The sequence below is a fragment of the Protomyctophum parallelum genome (assembly GCF_964188405.1).
Source record: "Protomyctophum parallelum genome assembly, chromosome: 20".
NCBI lineage: Eukaryota > Metazoa > Chordata > Actinopteri > Myctophiformes > Myctophidae > Protomyctophum > Protomyctophum parallelum.
In genome coordinates this window covers 6,904,004-6,923,443 of record NC_139718.1, presented here as the reverse complement: position 1 = coordinate 6,923,443, position 19,440 = coordinate 6,904,004, and the positions used below count along the sequence as shown (strand labels likewise).

General features: G+C 49.4%; 1 protein-coding gene across 1 annotated transcript in view; it reads right to left on the bottom strand.

Annotated features, from left to right (window-relative positions):
* The window catches only part of kiaa1109 (KIAA1109), a 196,078-nt gene that overhangs the window by 149,202 nt on the left and 27,436 nt on the right, over positions 1-19,440 (bottom strand). The window contains exons 20-28 of the mRNA XM_083792424.1: positions 17,069-17,290; positions 15,882-16,019; positions 15,041-15,217; positions 11,100-11,228; positions 10,497-10,616; positions 9,638-9,752; positions 8,448-8,613; positions 2,265-2,566; positions 769-1,066 (exon numbers count right to left, since the gene is read on the bottom strand). Of these exons, the coding sequence (XP_083648550.1) occupies positions 769-1,066; positions 2,265-2,566; positions 8,448-8,613; positions 9,638-9,752; positions 10,497-10,616; positions 11,100-11,228; positions 15,041-15,217; positions 15,882-16,019; positions 17,069-17,290 (1,667 nt within the window). The remainder of the gene's footprint in view (positions 1-768; positions 1,067-2,264; positions 2,567-8,447; positions 8,614-9,637; positions 9,753-10,496; positions 10,617-11,099; positions 11,229-15,040; positions 15,218-15,881; positions 16,020-17,068; positions 17,291-19,440) is intronic.

Sequence of the window (19,440 nt, the reverse complement as noted above, 5' to 3'; positions counted from 1 at the left end):
TTAGAATCTGATCTCAGGTCAAAATGTGAATCCCTAGACGCCTTCAAAACCTGCGGACGGCTGCCATTTGAAACTGGCCCATACTGTACAATGTACAGTAGGGAAAAGGGAGCCCACTATCGAGCATTTTCTATTATTTTGTGGAAAGACAGGAGACAATAAATTCTGAACCAGGATCTTGTACTAGGGCCTTCAAATACAGTACATTTCTAACAGGCTAACTGACCTTTTTACCAATAAAACAATACTTGTAGATCGGCTATTTTCAGCATGTGTAAAATGACTTCTACTGGATCTCTAGTCCCCTATAGTCCCTTTATACAGGGTGTATAAAAGAAAAGCCCTACCTCGGAGCCAATCAAATGAAAAACCCACCCCCGACCAGGAAAGGTTTATGCCGCCTTCTGGAAATGGGAATACTTTTGTACTTTTAACCCATTCTGAACGGGAACCCATTTTGGTGTTATAGCATCATGTTATGCTTTAGCTATTGAAAAAATAGCAGATCTACAAGCTCGTAGCGCGCCACCGAGTGGCGCGCTATGAGCTTGTAGGTCTGCTATTTTTGGAAAAATCGACTGAACGACTGACATTTTTTTTTAGAATTTGATCTCGTGTCAGAATGGGTTATAATCAGTCCAGTGGAAACCTCGTATATGAATCTGATCTTGTGTCAGAATGGGTTATAATCAGTCCAGTGGAAACCTCGTATATGAATCTGATCTCAGGTCAGAATGGGGTATACATTGTGAACTCTACAATACTCACTCTGCGGCGCCGCTCTTCCCGTTGACGACGTGGAACACGCCGCCGTGCTCCTCGGGGCCTGCGCCGGGCGAGGGGCTGTTGTCCCTCTCTCCCGCCAGCAGGGGCAGCGCCGCGCTGGACGAGCTGTTCTCCTCGGAGGAGGAGGCGGAGCTGTGGGACCTCTGGGGCACCTGGAGACTCAGGAGGTGGTGCTGCTGCTGTTGTTGTTGTTGTTGTTGTTGTGTTTGGCTTCTGCGTTCGGGCAGCTCAGGAGGAAGACCAGGGGAGTGGGTGTCCCTCTTCACAGCCACTCCATGACCTGAAACAAAAACACACACACACACACACACCTCGTATTATTAGTGTTTTTTTTATTTTTTATATATTTTTTATCCCACGATTTTGTAACCCATTTTTCACCCCTGTGTCAATCATCTAATGTGATCCTGGGCTCTACACACCCTCCGCCAACCTGGGGAGAGCAACGGACTTGAACTCATGCTTCCTTCATGCCTGAGTGTCCAAGTTGCTCCTTTACACCTGACAGGGGGGAGTTTCCCTGGTTGGACGTAGCGCGTGGAAGGAACACGTTATTCCAACCAGTTCCTTTCCCCTCCATCAGGCGCCCCGGCTGGCCAGGGGGAGGCAGTTTAGAGACCAGGATTACTGCATGTTTTTTGTGAGGGTATCTACCCTAGGGGACACGGGGAGAACATGCAAACTCCACACAGAAAGGCCCTTTCGCCAACACCGCCTCGGGTATGGGCACTGATGACGTATTATTAGTGTTGCCGTGTTGCAGAAACCTTTGAATCTTCATCTTTTAAACTTTGTTTCTCTCGATTATGGTATTGTAATCCATTGACGGTTTTAACCGCTCCTGGCTGTATTTCCATCGCTCAAAACATTTTCACCTTAGAAGGGGGGTAATTCAACTGGGGCCAGATGCGGCCCGCGGACGGAGCGCCCCCTAGTGGCCCTTGATGGGACAATTTTGAGAGAGCTAATGAAAGTCACAGGTATGTGGTGTGTGCGATATATGAAGTGTGAGATTATCATAATGACAGTAATCCTTAAGTCATGTTCTATCATATTCAGGGGCTTTTGAAGAGAAACGAGACTGACACCTGTCACTTTAGACTACTGCTGGTGTGTGTGTGTGTGTGTGTGTGTGTGTGTGTGTGTGTGTGTGTGTGTGTGTTTTCAGCTGGTGCTGACACTCGTCAGTTAACCCATTTTGGGGCGGGAACCCCTTTTGGTGTTAGCATTATGTTATGCTTTAGCTATTGAAAAATAGCAGATCTACAAGCTCATAGCGCGCCACCGAGTGGCGCGCTACGAGCTTGTAGGTCTGCTATTTTTGAAAAATCAAAGAACGACTGACATATAGAAACATAGCTTTTTCAGAAAACTGTCAGGATGTAGAAGACATTTTTAGAATCTGATCTCAGGTCAGAATGGGTTAACACAATCAGTGCGTGTGTGCGTGCGTGCGTGCGTGCGTGCGCGTGCAGTACCGTCCACCAGTCTGGGGGTCTCCTTGGTGATGATCCACTCTCCGGGGTTGAGCAGACTCTGGCCGTAGCACATCATGGCCTCCGACTGGCCTCCAGCGCCGCTGCTGGCGCTGGAGAAGGCCGAGGAGGACGAGGGCGTCATGGCCTCCTCCAGACGGAAGAAGTCCAGCCCGCCGCCGCTGCTGCTGCCCCCGAAGAACCTGCAGCCCCCCAGGCAGCCGCAGCGGCTCCTACCGCCACCGCCACCGCTACGCTTGGACCTGGTGGTGCCGGGCGGGTCGTCCGGCCACAGGAACCACAGCCTGTCGGAGAGAGAGAGAGAGAGAGAGAGAGAGAGAGAGAGACACATGATTTTGCAGTGTTGTTTTTGGCAGCAAATTTTGCTTTTCAGTTTTAGTCTCTTGAATGGTTTTAATTTCGTTTTTTTAACCCATTCTGACCGGGCACCCATTTTGGTGTCAGCATCATGTTATGCTTTAGCTATTGAAAAATAGCAGATCCACAAGCTCATATCGCGCCACCGAGTGGCGCGATACGAGCTTGTAGGTCTGCTATTTTTTAAAGATCAAAGAGCGACTGACATTTTTAGAATCTGATCTCAGGTCAGAATGGGTTGATCAGACCAGTGTGTGTCCAGTGGAAAACCTCGTATGAATCTGATCTCAGGTCAGAATGGGTTAAGTCACATTTTGGTCACCTGGAATGTTTTTGTGTCTAGTTTTTTATCGACAAAATCTACAGTTGATCGAGTCGACTAAAATTTTGGCGCACCTTGATGGTAAAATTTGGTAAATGGTGCATTTACTGTATATAGCGCCTTTATCCAAGGCGCTTTACATAGATTGTGCATTACATTCACCCATTCACACACACATTCATACACTGATGGTGGCGGAAACCATGCAAGGCACCAACCATGAGCACATCAGGAGCCATTGGGGGTTCAGTGTCTTGCTCAAGGACACTTCGACACTAACTCTGGGGGAGCCCACAGGGTTCCAACTGGCAACCTTGCGGTTACCGTCCGGCCACTCTACCCCTGAGCCACCACCGTCGTAATGACTGATTTTATACAATTGCTGAAAATAGCAGATCTACAAGCTTGTAGATCTGCTATTTTCAGCATGAAACCAAGCATGAAACCAAGCCCCTTCCTAACATTTTAGTCTACTTTTTATTTGTTGACGAAATTGTCAATATATTTAGTCGTAGTTTTAGTCATCATAGCTTAGTTTTTCCACCAGTGAAAAAAGGTTTTAGTCGACGATCATTTTTCGCCTTAGTCGACAAAATCAACACTGTGATTATGATAATGATCAGCGCTGATGTCGTCGACTAAAACTATGACGAAAAATGTCCGTCGACTAAAACCCTTTTTTTTCCACTGATGAAATACTAAGTAAGAACTAAGCCATGACGACTAAAACTATGACTAAATAATACTGCCAATTTCGTCAAACAAATAAAAACTAGACAAAGATGTTAGGGAGAAGACCTGTCACAGGTTGCACTCTGAAAACAGGCGATCTGCAAGCTCACAACGTGTCGTGCTGCGACGCGTTGTTGAGCTTGTAGCTCTGCTATACTTTTGGCATGCAACCAGGTGTAAGATATGCCAGTACGACGGGAAAAACAAATCGTACGATATTCAGTCTACAAAAACTAGACTATAAACACTAAAACATGTCCGGTGACAAAAGCAGGACTAGAACTAAATGGGAGATGGAGTCTACCCCCGTTACAATGCGCTATAGACCCCTGGGAGATGGAGTCTACCCCCGTTACAATGCCCCATAGACCCCTGGGAGATGGAGTCTACCCCCGTTACAATGCGCTATAGACCCCTGGGAGATGGAGTCTACCCCCGTTACAATGCCCAATAGACCCCTGGGAGATGGAGTCTACCCCGTTACAATGCGCTATAGACCCCTGGGAGATGGAGTCTACCCCCGTTACAATGCCCCATAGACCCCTGGGAGATGGAGTCTACCCCCGTTACAATGCCCCATAGACCCCTGGGAGATGGAGTGTACCCCGTTACAATGCCCCATAGACCCCTGGGAGATGGAGTCTACCCCCGTTACAATGCGCTATATAGACCCCTGGGAGATGGAGTCTACCCCCGTTACAATGCCCCATAGACCCCTGGGAGATGGAGTCTACCCCCGTTACAATGCCCCATAGACCCCTGGGAGATGGAGTCTACCCCCGTTACAATGCCCCATAGACCCCTGGGAGATGGAGTCTACCCCGTTACAATGCCCCATAGACCCCTGGGAGATGGAGTCTACCCCCGTTACAATGCGCTATAGACCCCCCTGGGAGATGGAGTCTACCCCCGTTACAATGCCCCATAGACCCCTGGGAGATGGAGTCTACCCCCGTTACAATGCGCTATAGACCCCTGGGAGATGGAGTCTACCCCCGTTACAATGCCCCATAGACCCCTGGGAGATGGAGTCTACCCCCGTTACAATGCCCCATAGACCCCTGGGAGATGGAGTCTACCCCCGTTACAATGCCCCATAGACCCCTGGGAGATGGAGTCTACCCCCGTTACAATGCGCTATATAGACCCCTGGGAGATGGAGTCTACCCCCGTTACAATGCCCAATAGACCCCTGGGAGATGGAGTCTACCCCCGTTACAATGCCCCATAGACCCCTGGGAGATGGAGTCTACCCCCGTTACAATGCGCTATAGACCCCCCTGGGAGATGGAGTCTACCCCCGTTACAATGCCCCATAGACCCCTGGGAGATGGAGTCTACCCCCGTTACAATGCGCCATAGACCCCTGGGAGATGGAGTCTACCCCCGTTACAATGCCCAATAGACCCCCCTGGGAGATGGAGTCTACCCCCGTTACAATGCGCTATAGACCCCTGGGAGATGGAGTCTACCCCCGTTACAATGCCCCATAGACCCCTGGGAGATGGAGTCTACCCCCGTTACAATGCCCCATAGACCCCTGGGAGATGGAGTCTACCCCCGTTACAATGCCCAATAGACCCCTGGGAGATGGAGTCTACCCCGTTACAATGCCCCATAGACCCCTGGGAGATGGAGTCTACCCCCGTTACAATGCGCTATATAGACCCCTGGGAGATGGAGTCTACCCCGTTACAATGCCCCATAGACCCCTGGGAGATGGAGTCTACCCCCGTTACAATGCCCCATAGACCCCTGGGAGATGGAGTCTACCCCCGTTACAATGCCCCATAGACCCCTGGGAGATGGAGTCTACCCCCGTTACAATGCGCTATATAGACCCCTGGGAGATGGAGTCTACCCCGTTACAATGCCCCATAGACCCCTGGGAGATGGAGTCTACCCCCGTTACAATGCGCTATATAGACCCCTGGGAGATGGAGTCTACCCCCGTTACAATGCCCCATAGACCCCTGGGAGATGGAGTCTACCCCCGTTACAATGCGCTATAGACCCCTGGGAGATGGAGTCTACCCCCGTTACAATGCCCCATAGACCCCTGGGAGATGGAGTCTACCCCCGTTACAATGCCCTATAGACCCCTGGGAGATGGAGTCTACCCCGTTACAATGCCCTATAGACCCCTGGGAGATGGAGTCTACCCCCGTTACAATGCGCTATATAGACCCCTGGGAGATGGAGTCTACCCCCGTTACAATGCGCTATATAGACCCCTGGGAGATGGAGTCTACCCCCGTTACAATGCCCCATAGACCCCTGGGAGATGGAGTCTACCCCCGTTACAATGCGCTATATAGACCCCTGGGAGATGGAGTCTACCCCCGTTACAATGCGCTATATAGACCCCTGGGAGATGGAGTCTACCCCCGTTACAATGCCCCATAGACCCCTGGGAGATGGAGTCTACCCCCGTTACAATGCCCCATAGACCCCTGGGAGATGGAGTCTACCCCGTTACAATGCGCTATAGACCCCTGGGAGATGGAGTCTACCCCCGTTACAATGCCCCATAGACCCCTGGGAGATGGAGTCTACCCCGTTACAATGCCCCATAGACCCCTGGGAGATGGAGTCTACCCCCGTTACAATGCCCCATAGACCCCTGGGAGATGGAGTCTACCCCCGTTACAATGCGCTATAGACCCCTGGGAGATGGAGTCTACCCCCGTTACAATGCCCCATAGACCCCTGGGAGATGGAGTCTACCCCCGTTACAATGCCCCATAGACCCCTGGGAGATGGAGTCTACCCCCGTTACAATGCCCCATAGACCCCTGGGAGATGGAGTCTACCCCCGTTACAATGCGCTATATAGACCCCTGGGAGATGGAGTCTACCCCCGTTACAATGCCCCATAGACCCCTGGGAGATGGAGTCTACCCCCGTTACAATGCGCTATATAGACCCCTGGGAGATGGAGTCTACCCCCGTTACAATGCCCCATAGACCCCTGGGAGATGGAGTCTACCCCCGTTACAATGCGCTATAGACCCCTGGGAGATGGAGTCTACCCCCGTTACAATGCGCTATAGACCCCTGGGAGATGGAGTCTACCCCGTTACAATGCGCTATATAGACCCCTGGGAGATGGAGTCTACCCCGTTACAATGCGCTATAGACCCCTGGGAGATGGAGTCTACCCCGTTACAATGCGCTATATAGACCCCTGGGAGATGGAGTCTACCCCGTTACAATGCGCTATAGACCCCTGGGAGATGGAGTCTACCCCCGTTACAATGCGCTATATAGACCCCTGGGAGATGGAGTCTACCCCCGTTACAATGCCCCATAGACCCCTGGGAGATGGAGTCTACCCCGTTACAATGCCCCATAGACCCCTGGGAGATGGAGTCTACCCCCGTTACAATGCCCCATAGACCCCTGGGAGATGGAGTCTACCCCCGTTACAATGCCCCATAGACCCCTGGGAGATGGAGTCTACCCCGTTACAATGCGCTATATAGACCCCTGGGAGATGGAGTCTACCCCCGTTACAATGCCCCATAGACCCCTGGGAGATGGAGTCTACCCCCGTTACAATGCCCCATAGACCCCTGGGAGATGGAGTCTACCCCGTTACAATGCGCTATATAGACCCCTGGGAGATGGAGTCTACCCCCGTTACAATGCCCCATAGACCCCTGGGAGATGGAGTCTACCCCCGTTACAATGCCCAATAGACCCCTGGGAGATGGAGTCTACCCCCGTTACAATGCGCTATATAGACCCCTGGGAGATGGAGTCTACCCCCGTTACAATGCGCTATATAGACCCCTGGGAGATGGAGTCTACCCCCGTTACAATGCCCAATAGACCCCTGGGAGATGGAGTCTACCCCCGTTACAATGCGCTATATAGACCCCTGGGAGATGGAGTCTACCCCCGTTACAATGCCCCATAGACCCCTGGGAGATGGAGTCTACCCCGTTACAATGCGCTATAGACCCCTGGGAGATGGAGTCTACCCCCGTTACAATGCCCCATAGACCCCTGGGAGATGGAGTCTACCCCGTTACAATGCGCTATAGACCCCTGGGAGATGGAGTCTACCCCCGTTACAATGCCCCATAGACCCCTGGGAGATGGAGTCTACCCCGTTACAATGCCCCATAGACCCCCCTGGGAGATGGAGTCTACCCCGTTACAATGCCCCATAGACCCCTGGGAGATGGAGTCTACCCCCGTTACAATGCCCCATAGACCCCTGGGAGATGGAGTCTACCCCCGTTACAATGCCCCATAGACCCCTGGGAGATGGAGTCTACCCCCGTTACAATGCCCCATAGACCCCTGGGAGATGGAGTCTACCCCCGTTACAATGCGCTATAGACCCCCCTGGGAGATGGAGTCTACCCCCGTTACAATGCCCCATAGACCCCTGGGAGATGGAGTCTACCCCCGTTACAATGCCCCATAGACCCCTGGGAGATGGAGTCTACCCCCGTTACAATGCGCTATATAGACCCCTGGGAGATGGAGTCTACCCCGTTACAATGCCCCATAGACCCCTGGGAGATGGAGTCTACCCCGTTACAATGCCCCATAGACCCCTGGGAGATGGAGTCTACCCCGTTACAATGCCCAATAGACCCCTGGGAGATGGAGTCTACCCCGTTACAATGCCCCATAGACCCCTGGGAGATGGAGTCTACCCCGTTACAATGCGCTATAGACCCCTGGGAGATGGAGTCTACCCCGTTACAATGCGCTATATAGGGGGCGCTGGCTCCTACCTCTTGGTCTGGGCGTCGTGGAGCTCCAGGAAGTGTCTCTGGACCTCGCACTTGGCCGGGTGGTCGGCCGCCAGCGCCATGTCGGCCGTGATCAGGTTGAAGTTGACCGAGCCGGCCTCCAGCCAGAAGGAGCGCCGCAGCACGGGGGGGTGAGCCGCGCCCACGCCTGGAAAAGCACAACACCAGATCCCAGATCAGCGTTCAGTGGTGGAGAGAGTTAGAGCCCTGCAACGGGCCTAAAATAATATAGGCCCTGGCCCCGGCCCGTGGCCCGTGGAGTTAAGGCCCGAGCCCCGACCCGGAAGCCCGACATATATTTTTAAAATAATTTCTAGCATGCGCGCCGCCGCCGCGGTCGCTCTATTGGTGCACGGACGCAGCAGCAGCAGCTACTCACTCACAGCTGCACTGTCTGCACTGGCTCTGATAAACCCACATTAACCCATTCTGACCTGAGATCAGATTCATATGAGGTTTCCACTGGACACACTGTCTGATGAACCCATTCTGACCTGAGATCAGATTCTCAAAAAAATGTCAGTCGTTCTTCGATTTTTCAAAAATAGCAGACCTACAAGCTCGTAGCGCGCCACTCGGTGGCGCGCTACGAGCTTGTAGATCTGCTATTTTTCAATAGCTAAAGCATAGCATGATTATTATAGTTTTATACAGTAAAACTGCTGCACGACGTGCACCGTCAATCAGCGCAATTAACGCGCTGTGAGCTTGTAGATCGGCTATCGCAGACTCACGCTGCACTATGAAACCCAGAGTAGACGGACAATAATAAGAACACTAACGTTATGTATCTGCAGTTTCTGCAATGCACAATGTACCTGTGTGTGTTTGGGTCCACTCACCCTGCTGCTGCTGTGAAGCCTGGCTTTTGGGGGAGACCTGTGTGAGTTTGGGTCCACTCACCCTGCTGCTGCTGTGAAGCCTGGCTTTTGGGGGAGGCCTGTGTGTGTGTGTGTGTTTGGGTCCACTCACCCTGCTGCTGCTGCTGTGAAGCCTGGCTTTTGGGGGAGGCCTGTGTGTGTGTGTTTGGGTCCACTCACCCTGCTGCTGCTGCTGTGAAGCCTGGCTTTTGGGGAGGCCTGTGTGTGTGTGTTTGGGTCCACTCACCCTGCTGCTGCTGTGAAGCCTGGCTTTGGGGGGAGGCCTGTGTGTGTGTGTTTGGGTCCACTCACCCTGCTGCGTCTGCTCCATGAACTGGCGTACGTTGACGTCCTGCACCACGGCGCTGATGCCCTCGCCCACCGCCTGGTTGTGCAGGTTGCAGTTGGCCAGCCGGATGGCGCCCATCTGACGGAGAGGGACAGTATTATTAACCCATTCTGACCTGGGATCAGATTCATACTGAGGTTTCCGCTGGACACACACTGGGTCTGACGAACCCATTCTGACCTGAGATCAGATTCTAAAAAATGTCAGTCGTTCTTCGATTAAAAAAAAAAATAGCAGACCTACAAGCTCGTATCGTGCCACTCGGTGGCGCGATATGAGCTTGTAGATCTGCTATTTTTCAATAGATAAAGCATAACATGATGCTGACACCAAAATGGGTGCCCGGTCAGAATGGGTTAAAGGTCTTCAGGTCAAGAAGGAACCCCCAAAATGACACTCATTTGAAAAGATATGCCAGGGAGTCCACTCCCAATCTTCCGCCGTAGTCTGAAAACCCACCTCTTCAGACTCCACCATGGCCCATAGCACTTGCCCTAGCCTAGCAGCCCCTTAGATAGCATTTTATGTCGACTTAGATATTATTTTAGACAGACTTATAGCTCGTTACGTAGACGGCACTAGAATTGCATTTTATGTAGTCATTTAGCACTTTATAGTACACATGTATATTGTATAATATATAATATAGTATAGTATGTATAGTTGACATAGATACTCCACGGTTACGTTCTTAGTTTATACATGATTCATGACAACTACTATTTATATGATCTATGACATGCTTTTGTTTTTGCTTAAATGTAAGTCGCTCTGGATCAAGAGCGTCTGCTACAAATGCCTTAAATTGTAAACGGCGTGCACCTTGACGCTGGCAGCACAGCCGTGCTCAGCGATGAACAGGTCCACTCCGTCCATGGCCAGACGGGTCATGGTGTACTTCAGCTCCTCGGACGTCCTGCACGGCCCCGGGAGGCAGCTCAGCTGTGAACGGAACAATACAGTCTGCTATATATAACAGCTCAGCTGTGAACGGAACAATACAGTCTGCTATATATAACAGCTCAGCTGTGAACGGAACCATACAGTCTGCTATATATAACAGCTCAGCTGTGAACGGAACCATACAGTCTGCTATATATAACAGCTCAGCTGTGAACGGAACCATACAGTCTGGGTCGTCAACAACGTGGAGTCTAACAACACGGCTCAGCTGTGAACGGAACAATACAGTCTGGGTCGTCAACAACGTGGAGTCTAACAACACGGCTCAGCTGTGAACGGAACAATACAGTCTGGGTCGTCAACAACGTGGAGTCTAACAACACGGCTCAGCTGTGAACGGAACAATACAGTCTGGGTCGTCAACAACGTGGAGTCTATACTCCATTTCATGCATTTCTTTTGTATACTGTGTTAGAGAGATTATTAGAGTAAACCTACCCTAATAATAGTTTTATTTAATACCTTGGCGTCACAGAGGCGGCGGTCCTTGCCGTGTTGACAGATGACGGAGGGTTTGGGCTGTTCCAACTGGAACTCTCGTGACACCACGTGGAACAGGTAGGTCTCTCCCCACTCCATCAGACTGGCAATCTGTCCAAACAAAGTGGAAAAGAGGTAAAACAGGTAGGTCTCTCCCCACTCCATCAGACTGGCAATCTGTCCAAACAAAGTGGAAAAGAGGTAAAACAGGTAGGTCTCTCCCCACTCCATCAGACTGGCAATCTGTCCAGACAAAGTGGAAAAGAGGTAAAACAGGTAGGTCTCTCCCCACTCCATCAGACTGGCAATCTGTCCAAACAAAGTGGAAAAGAGGTAAAACAGGTAGGTCTCTCCCCACTCCATCAGACTGGCAATCTGTCCAGACAAAGTGGAAAAGAGGTAAAACAGGTAGGTCTCTCCCCACTCCATCAGACTGGCAATCTGTCCAAACAAAGTGGAAAAGAGGTAAAACAGGTAGGTCTCTCCCCACTCCATCAGACTGGCAATCTGTCCAGACAAAGTGGAAAAGAGGTAAAACAGGTAGGTCTCTCCCCACTCCATCAGACTGGCAATCTGTCCAAACAAAGTGGAAAAGAGGTAAAACAGGTAGGTCTCTCCCCACTCCATCAGACTGGCAATCTGTCCAGACAAAGTGGAAAAGAGGTAAAACAGGTAGGTCTCTCCCCACTCCATCAGACTGGCAATCTGTCCAGACAAAGTGGAAAAGAGGTAAAACAGGTAGGTCTCTCCCCACTCCATCAGACTGGCAATCTGTCCAAACAAAGTGGAAAAAATGTTTTTTTCTTAACCCATTCTGACCTGAGATCAGATTCATACGAGGTTTCCGCCGGACACACACTGGTCTGATGAACCCATTCTGACCTGACATCAGATTCTAAAAATGTCAGTCGTTCTTCGATAAAAAAGAAAATAGCAGACCTACAAGCTCGTATCGCGCCACTCGGTGGCGCGATATGAGCTTGTAGATCTGCTATTTTTCAATCGTTAAAGCATAACATGATGCTGACACCAAAATGGGTGCCCGGTCAGAATGGGTTAAAAGTACGGAATTGAAAATGTACAAGTGTCGGCATCAACAAAAAATATTCATGAATGTCCCATTTCACAAGTTCAAAATGTGTAGAAAATCTATTGAAAATAGCCGATCTACAAGCTCGTCGCAACGCATTAGGGTTGAAGTGGTTAGTGTATGTTTTCTAATCAAAACTTAAATCCCCAAAGTAACTAGTAACTAAAGTTTTCAAATAACTGTAGTGGAGTAAAAGTACAAATTTTGTCTCCGAGATGTAGTGGAGTAGAAGTAAAAGTACTGTAAATACTCAAGTAAAGTACAAATATCTCAAAATTGTACTTAAGTACAGTACTTCCAACCAATGCAAAATACTTTTTATGCCACCCCTAATAGCTACACTAATTACCGGTAGCCTTTTTTTTTTTTTTTTTTTTGCGGCTTACGCCTTTTATTGATTTTTGAAGGGACAGACAGTAGGCTGACAGGAAACGGGAGAGAGATGGGGGGATGACATGCAGTAAAGGCCGTGTCGGGTCCGGGAGTCGAACCCGCGGCACACCGCGACTGGATCACCAGTCCGGTGCCCAGACCGTTACGCTACGGCCTGGGCCAATTAGCCTTTTTTTTAACTATTTTTAAAAACATATCAGCTAGTTGAACTATGTTAAAATGTTTTTCAAGATAGTAAAATATGGCAAAGAAGTTTAGGGGAAAGGGTAGATAGGACCCTATGGGGCCTATCTTGCGCCAGGGGCACTTTTTCCTCAATTTGGGGATTCAGTATTGTGTGAGAGGCGCTCACCCCTCTTAACTTGGCTATCTTATGCCACCGCCAAAATCCTTAAAGGACAACTTTAGTTTTTTTCAACCAAGGTTCATGTTTTAGGTTGTTATTAGAGAAACTAAAAGGTGAGTGTTAATTTTCTTTCATTTGCTGCTTTCTTTCGTTTTAGGGATTTTAGCAGTTTTTGACAGGGGGGCGGGGGCATTCGAGCATGGGGCTAAATATGTATTTTTTTTACCAAATTTGATGGTGATTTATTTATTTATTATTTACTATAGTCCTAATAAACCCCAGGAAATTACATGTGGCCACAGAAGATCACAGGATCTACTGAATGTGAAGGTATCCTACTGGGGGAAGGCTTATACTGTGTGTATATGCTCAATATGTCAGTTTGTCACATTCAATAGATCCTGTGATCTTTTGTGGCCAGATGTAATTTATTGGGGTTTATTAGGACTATAGTAAATAATAAAAAAATTAATCGCCATAATATTTTGTAAAAAAATACATATTTAGCCCCATGCTCGAATGCCCCCGCCCCCCTGTCAAAAACTGCTAAAATCCCCAAAACGAAAGAAAGCAGCAAATGAAATAAAATGAACACTCACCTTTTAGTTTCTCTAATAACAACCTAAAACATGAACCTTGGTTGAAAAAAACTAAAGTTGTCCTTTATTTAAGAACACCTCCGCTGCCCAATTACATTATGCATAGGTGTGGTGTGGGCGTTACGCAACTTAAACCAATCAGTGTGCCAGGTGCCATTGGCTTTACGAGAGACATTATGCCCTGGATTATGGCCTTATGGAAGAGCAACGCGTGCTGCCTTCGATTACATTCATGTTAGATACAGAGGGTTTTGTTTATGGAAGAGCAACGCGTGCTGCCTTGGATTACATTCATGTTAGATACAGAGGGTTTTGTTTATGGAAGAGCAACGCGTGCTGCCTTGGATTACATTCATGTTAGATACAGAGGGTTTTGTTTATGGAAGAGCAACGCGTGCTGCCTTGGATTACATTCATGTTAGATACAGAGGGTTTTGTTTATGGAAGAGCAACGCGTGCTGCCTTGGATTACATTCATGTTAGATACAGAGGGTTTTGTTTATGGAAGAGCAACGCGTGCTGCCTTGGATTACATTCATGTTAGATACAGAGGGTTTTGTTTGTGTGTCGCAGTATCCGACTGTCTGCCATCCACTCTGCGACCAACACAGCCAAGTTGTGAAACACACGGGACCGTACCTATGTTCCCTCAGCTCTATGTTCCCTCAGCCTACGACAACCTACCTCCTCCCTCACCCTAACCCTAACCTCCCCCGGGGCAGACACCTAAACCTAACCGCAACCCTCTCCCGACCTGCAGCGCACCCCCGGGGCAGACACCTAAACCTAACCGCAACCCTCTCCCGACCTGCAGCGCACCCCCGGGGCAGACACCTAAACCTAACCGCAACCCTCTCCCGACCCGCAGCGCACCTCGGGGCTGAGGGAACATAGGGCTGAGGGAACATAGGTATGACCCCAAACACACCACACACACCACACCACACCCACACACACACACACACACACACACACACACCACACACACACACACACACACACTAGGGGTGTCAAAACAAAATCGATTCGAATTAGAATCGCGATTCCCGTTATTAACGATTCAAAATCGATTCATAATTTCCAAAAATGTATTTGTTTATTATTATTTATTAATATATATATTTTTTGTTTTGTTTTTATTTTATTTTATTTCTGGTTAGTTACAGGAGTTAACACTACATGGTGTTTATAATATGAAATGTAAGCTCACCCTAACCCTCACCCTTACAGTAAACATCATGTCTTCATTTTCAAGTTAATCACTTCAGTTGGCTGGAGTAGATTGTGATGAAATCCTATGTATTGAATCAAGAATAATTTTGAATAGAGAATAGTTTTGAAACTGGAAAATGAAAAATCGTTTTTGGAGAATCGAGAATCGTAGAATCGATTTTGAATCGAATCGTGACCCCAACAATCGGAATCGCATCGAATCGTGGGACACCCAAAGATTCACAGCCCTAACACACACACACACACGCACACACACGCCCACCTGTGGGACGGTGACCCTTCCGGTGAGCGCCCCGGTCTGAAGGTCTATGAGCCAGGCGTACTCCAGCGTGTCGCTGCCCGGCGGGACGCCCTGCGCAGAGAACATGGCGTGGGCCCTCATCTGGAGGCCCGACAGGCTGATGTGACCGTCACGCAGCACCGCGTCCGCCGTGGGCCTCTGGGGACGGGGACGGACGGGGAAACACACATCAAGAACCCATTCTGACCCGAGATCAGATTCATACGAGGTTGGAGGACACACTGTGGACACACACTGGTCTGATTAAGAACACATTCTGACCTGATATCAGATTCTAAACCTCTGGGGACGGGAACGGGGGAAACACACATTAAGAACACATTCTGAACTGAGATCAGATTCATTACGAGGTTGGACACACTGGACACACACTGGTCTGATTAACCCATTCTGACCTGAGATCAGATTCTAAAAAAATGTCAGTCGTTCTTCGATTTTTCAAAAATAGCAGACCTACAAGCTCGTAGCGCGCCACTCGGTGGCGCGCTATGAGCTTGTAGATCTGCTATTTTTCAATATCTAAAGCATAACATGATGCTAACACCAAAATGGGTTCCCGTTCAGAATGGGTTAAGAACACATTCTGACCCGAGATCAGATTCTAAAAAAAATGTCTTCGACATCCTGAGACGTTTCTGAAAAAGCCATGTGTTTCTATGTATCAGTCGTTCTTTGATTTTTCAAAAAATAGCTGACCTACAAGCTTGTAGCGCGGCACCTGAGCTTGTAGATCTGCTATTTTTCAATAGCTATAAAGCATAACATAACACCAAAAGGGGTTTTAATGTCCCTGGTAGGTCACCTGGTAGTTGTCTGAGACGAAGACGTGCATGGGCGAGAGCAGGAACTGAAGGACCGTCTCCTTGTAGCCTTTCCTCATCTCGAAACACAGACGCTCCAGATACCCCGACGGGCCCTCTGGACCCTCAGTACCGCAGTGCTGGGGGGGGGGGGGGCACACAAACATACTAAATCCACAGTTGATTTAGACGACTAAAATGTATTTTGGCGGGCCTTGATGCCGCCGTCGTAAACTAATGACTGATTTTACACTGAAATTCCGCCCATCTACAAGCTCGCAGGGCGACGCGTTGTGAGCTTGTAGATCGGCTATTTTCAGCACGCAACCAAAGTGTAAAATGACTTATAGTGGATCTCTTGTCCACTATAGTCCCTTCCTTCCATTTTAGTCTAGTTTTTATCTGTTGACGAAATTGACAGTATATTTTAGTCATAGTTTTAGTCATCATGGCTTAGTTTTCATTACATTTCTATGTCGTTTTTGTCTGTGGAAAAAAAAAGGTAGTCGACGAACGATTATTTCGTTCGACAGTCGTCGTGGATGGTCTGACCATGGGAAAGTCCCATGGTGAGAGGGAGAGAGAGAGAGAGAGAGAGAGAGAGGGGTCGATGGTCTCACCATGGGGAAGCGTCTCATGGTGAGAGGGAGAGAGAGAGAGAGAGAGAGAGAGAGAGAGGGGTCGATGGTCTCACCATGGGAAAGTCCCATGGTGAGAGGGAGAGAGAGAGAGAGAGAGAGAGAGAGAGAGGGGTCGATGGTCTCACCATGGGAAAGTCCCATGGTGAGAGGGAGAGAGAGAGAGAGAGAGAGAGAGAGGGGTCGATGGTCTCACCATGGGGAAGCGTCTCATGGTGAGAGGGAGAGAGAGAGAGAGAGAGAGAGAGAGAGAGGGGTCGATGGTCTCACCATGGGAAAGTCCCATGGTGAGAGGGAGAGAGAGAGAGAGAGAGAGAGAGAGAGAGGTCGATGGTCTCACCATGGGAGAGAGAGAGAGAGAGAGAGAGAGAGAGAGAGATAGAGAGAGGGATAGAGGGGTCGATGGTCTCACCATGGGAGAGAGAGAGAGAGAGAGATAGAGAGAGGGATAGAGGGGTCGATGGTCTCACCATGGGAAAGACCCAACACAGTCGATGGTCTCACCATGTGTGTGTGTGTGTGTGTGTGTGTGTGTGTGTGGAGGGTCTCACCATGGGGAAGCGTCCGTGGACCTTGTAGAGGTTGATGAGGACGGTGATGTCCCAGGGCCGGAGGTCCAGAGGGTGGACCGTGGCCCTCTGCTCGCCGCTCTCCTCCATGCCCAGCGGAGACCAGCCCCCCATGCCGGACGACGTGGAGGTGGACAGCACGGGGCTGGACGTCAGCGCCTCCTCGAAGTCTGTGTACATGTCGTCCTCTCCAAAGTAGTTCTCCTGGAGAGAGGGGGAGGGGGAGGGGGGGAGAGAGAAGGAGAGAGAGAGGGGGGGGTGGGGGGTGGAGAGATGTTTTGATTTTATTTATTGTATTTTTGCCATTTCTTTATTTTTTATTTTGTTTACCTCCTCCTTGTCGCGCACCCTCTACGCGCTCGCACACCACAAGGCTTGCACGCCAGGGCTCGACTGGCCACGCGGTAGGGGGCCGCCATGATCAACCCATTCTGACCTGAGATCAGATTCATTTGAGGTTTCCACTGGACACACACTGGTCTGATGAACCCATTCTGACCTGAGATCAGATTCTAAAAATGTCAGTCGCTCTTCGATTCTTCAAAAATAGCAGACCTACAAGCTCGTATCGCGCCACTCGGTGGCGCGATATGAGCTTGTAGATCTGCTATTTTTAAATAGCTAAAGCATAACATGATGCTGACACCAAAATGGGTGCCCAAAATGGGTTAAAAGAAATAAATAAAATTAACTTTTTTTTGACAGGCAGGCCAATAGGCGGCAGGCCACCAGGAAAGGTCCGGGCATGCTGCCATTCTGCCATCATGATAATGTCACTGTACCTGTACATCAGTGAGTGACAAATAAACCCTCTACAAAGGGTTGTGTATAGTTGTCTGTTGGTTTGTATCATTTATGTTGTTCAGTAAAAGTGGTGGTATTATTAGGGCTTGTTTGTTTGTTTGTGTGTGCCTCGACGGAGCGGGCGGTAGAGTTTCTGCTATCTTCGTGCTGGTTTTGGTGGGCCGGTCTGGGCCAAATTCACGTGAAAATGCCCGGGCCGAAAATCTATCCCAGTCCAGCCTGGTGCACGCACCACAGTTTGGGAACGACTGCGGTCTATAGAGCGTCGCAGTTCCTCCCCCTTTCAGAACAACCTGTGGCCCAGGAAATAAATCCCAATGCATTTTTCCCCATAGCCATTTCTTTAAGTATTTATTTAACCCATTCTGACCTGAGATCAGATTCATACGAGGTTTCCGCCGGACACACACTGGTCTGATGAACGCATTCTGACCTGAGATCAGATTATAAAAATGTCAGTCGCTCTTCGATTTTTCAAAAATAGCAGACCTACAAGCTCGTATCGCGCCACTCGGTGGCGCGATATGAGCTTGTAGATCTGCTATTTTTAAATAGCTAAAGCATAACATGATGCCGACACCAAAATGGGTGCCCGGTCAGAATGGGTTAAAGACGGTTACGCCGCGGACAAAGCCAACTCGGATCGTGATAAATCATGACAATGAACACAATGTTTTGGGGGCCGATCAAATCATTAGAAAGAAGAAAAACAAAACAAATAGTGTTGTCTCCTGCCTTTATTTTCTTCTTTCTAATGTTTTGATCGGCCCAAAACATTGTGTTCATTGTCATGATTTGTCACGATCCGAGTTGGCTTTGTCCGCGGCGTAACCGTCTTTAAATAAATACTTTAACCCATTCTGATAGGGAACCCATTTTGGTGTTAGCATCATGTTATGCTTTAACTATTGAAAAATCAAAGAACGACTGACATTTTTAGAATCTGATCTCAGGTCAGAATGGGTTAATCAGACCAGTGTGTGTCCAGTGGAAACCTCGTATGAATCTGATCTCAGGTCAGAATGGGTTAAGAAATGCCTATGAGGAAAATGAACGGCGATTTATTTTCCGGGTCTCTCGAGGGGGGGGGGGGGGCAGGACTGGTCTATACCTCTATGGCTCTGAGCGTACCTTGATGGAGAAGAGCGCCCGGAGCAGCGGTCCGTACAGGATGACCTGGTCTATACCTCTATGGCTCTGAGCGTACCTTGATGGAGAAGAGCGCCCGGAGCAGCGGTCCGTACAGGATAACCTGGTCTATACCTCTATGGCTCTGAGCGTACCTTGATGGAGAAGAGCGCCCGGAGCAGCGGTCCGTACAGGATGACCTGGTCTATACCTCTACGGCTCTGAGCGTACCTTGATGGAGAAGAGCGCCCGGAGCAGCGGTCCGTACAGGATGACCTGGTCTATACCTCTACGGCTCTGAGCGTACCTTGATGGAGAAGAGCGCCCGGAGCAGCGGTCCGTACAGGATGACCTGGTCTATACCTCTACGGCTCTGAGCGTACCTTGATGGAGAAGAGCGCCCGGAGCAGCGGTCCGTACAG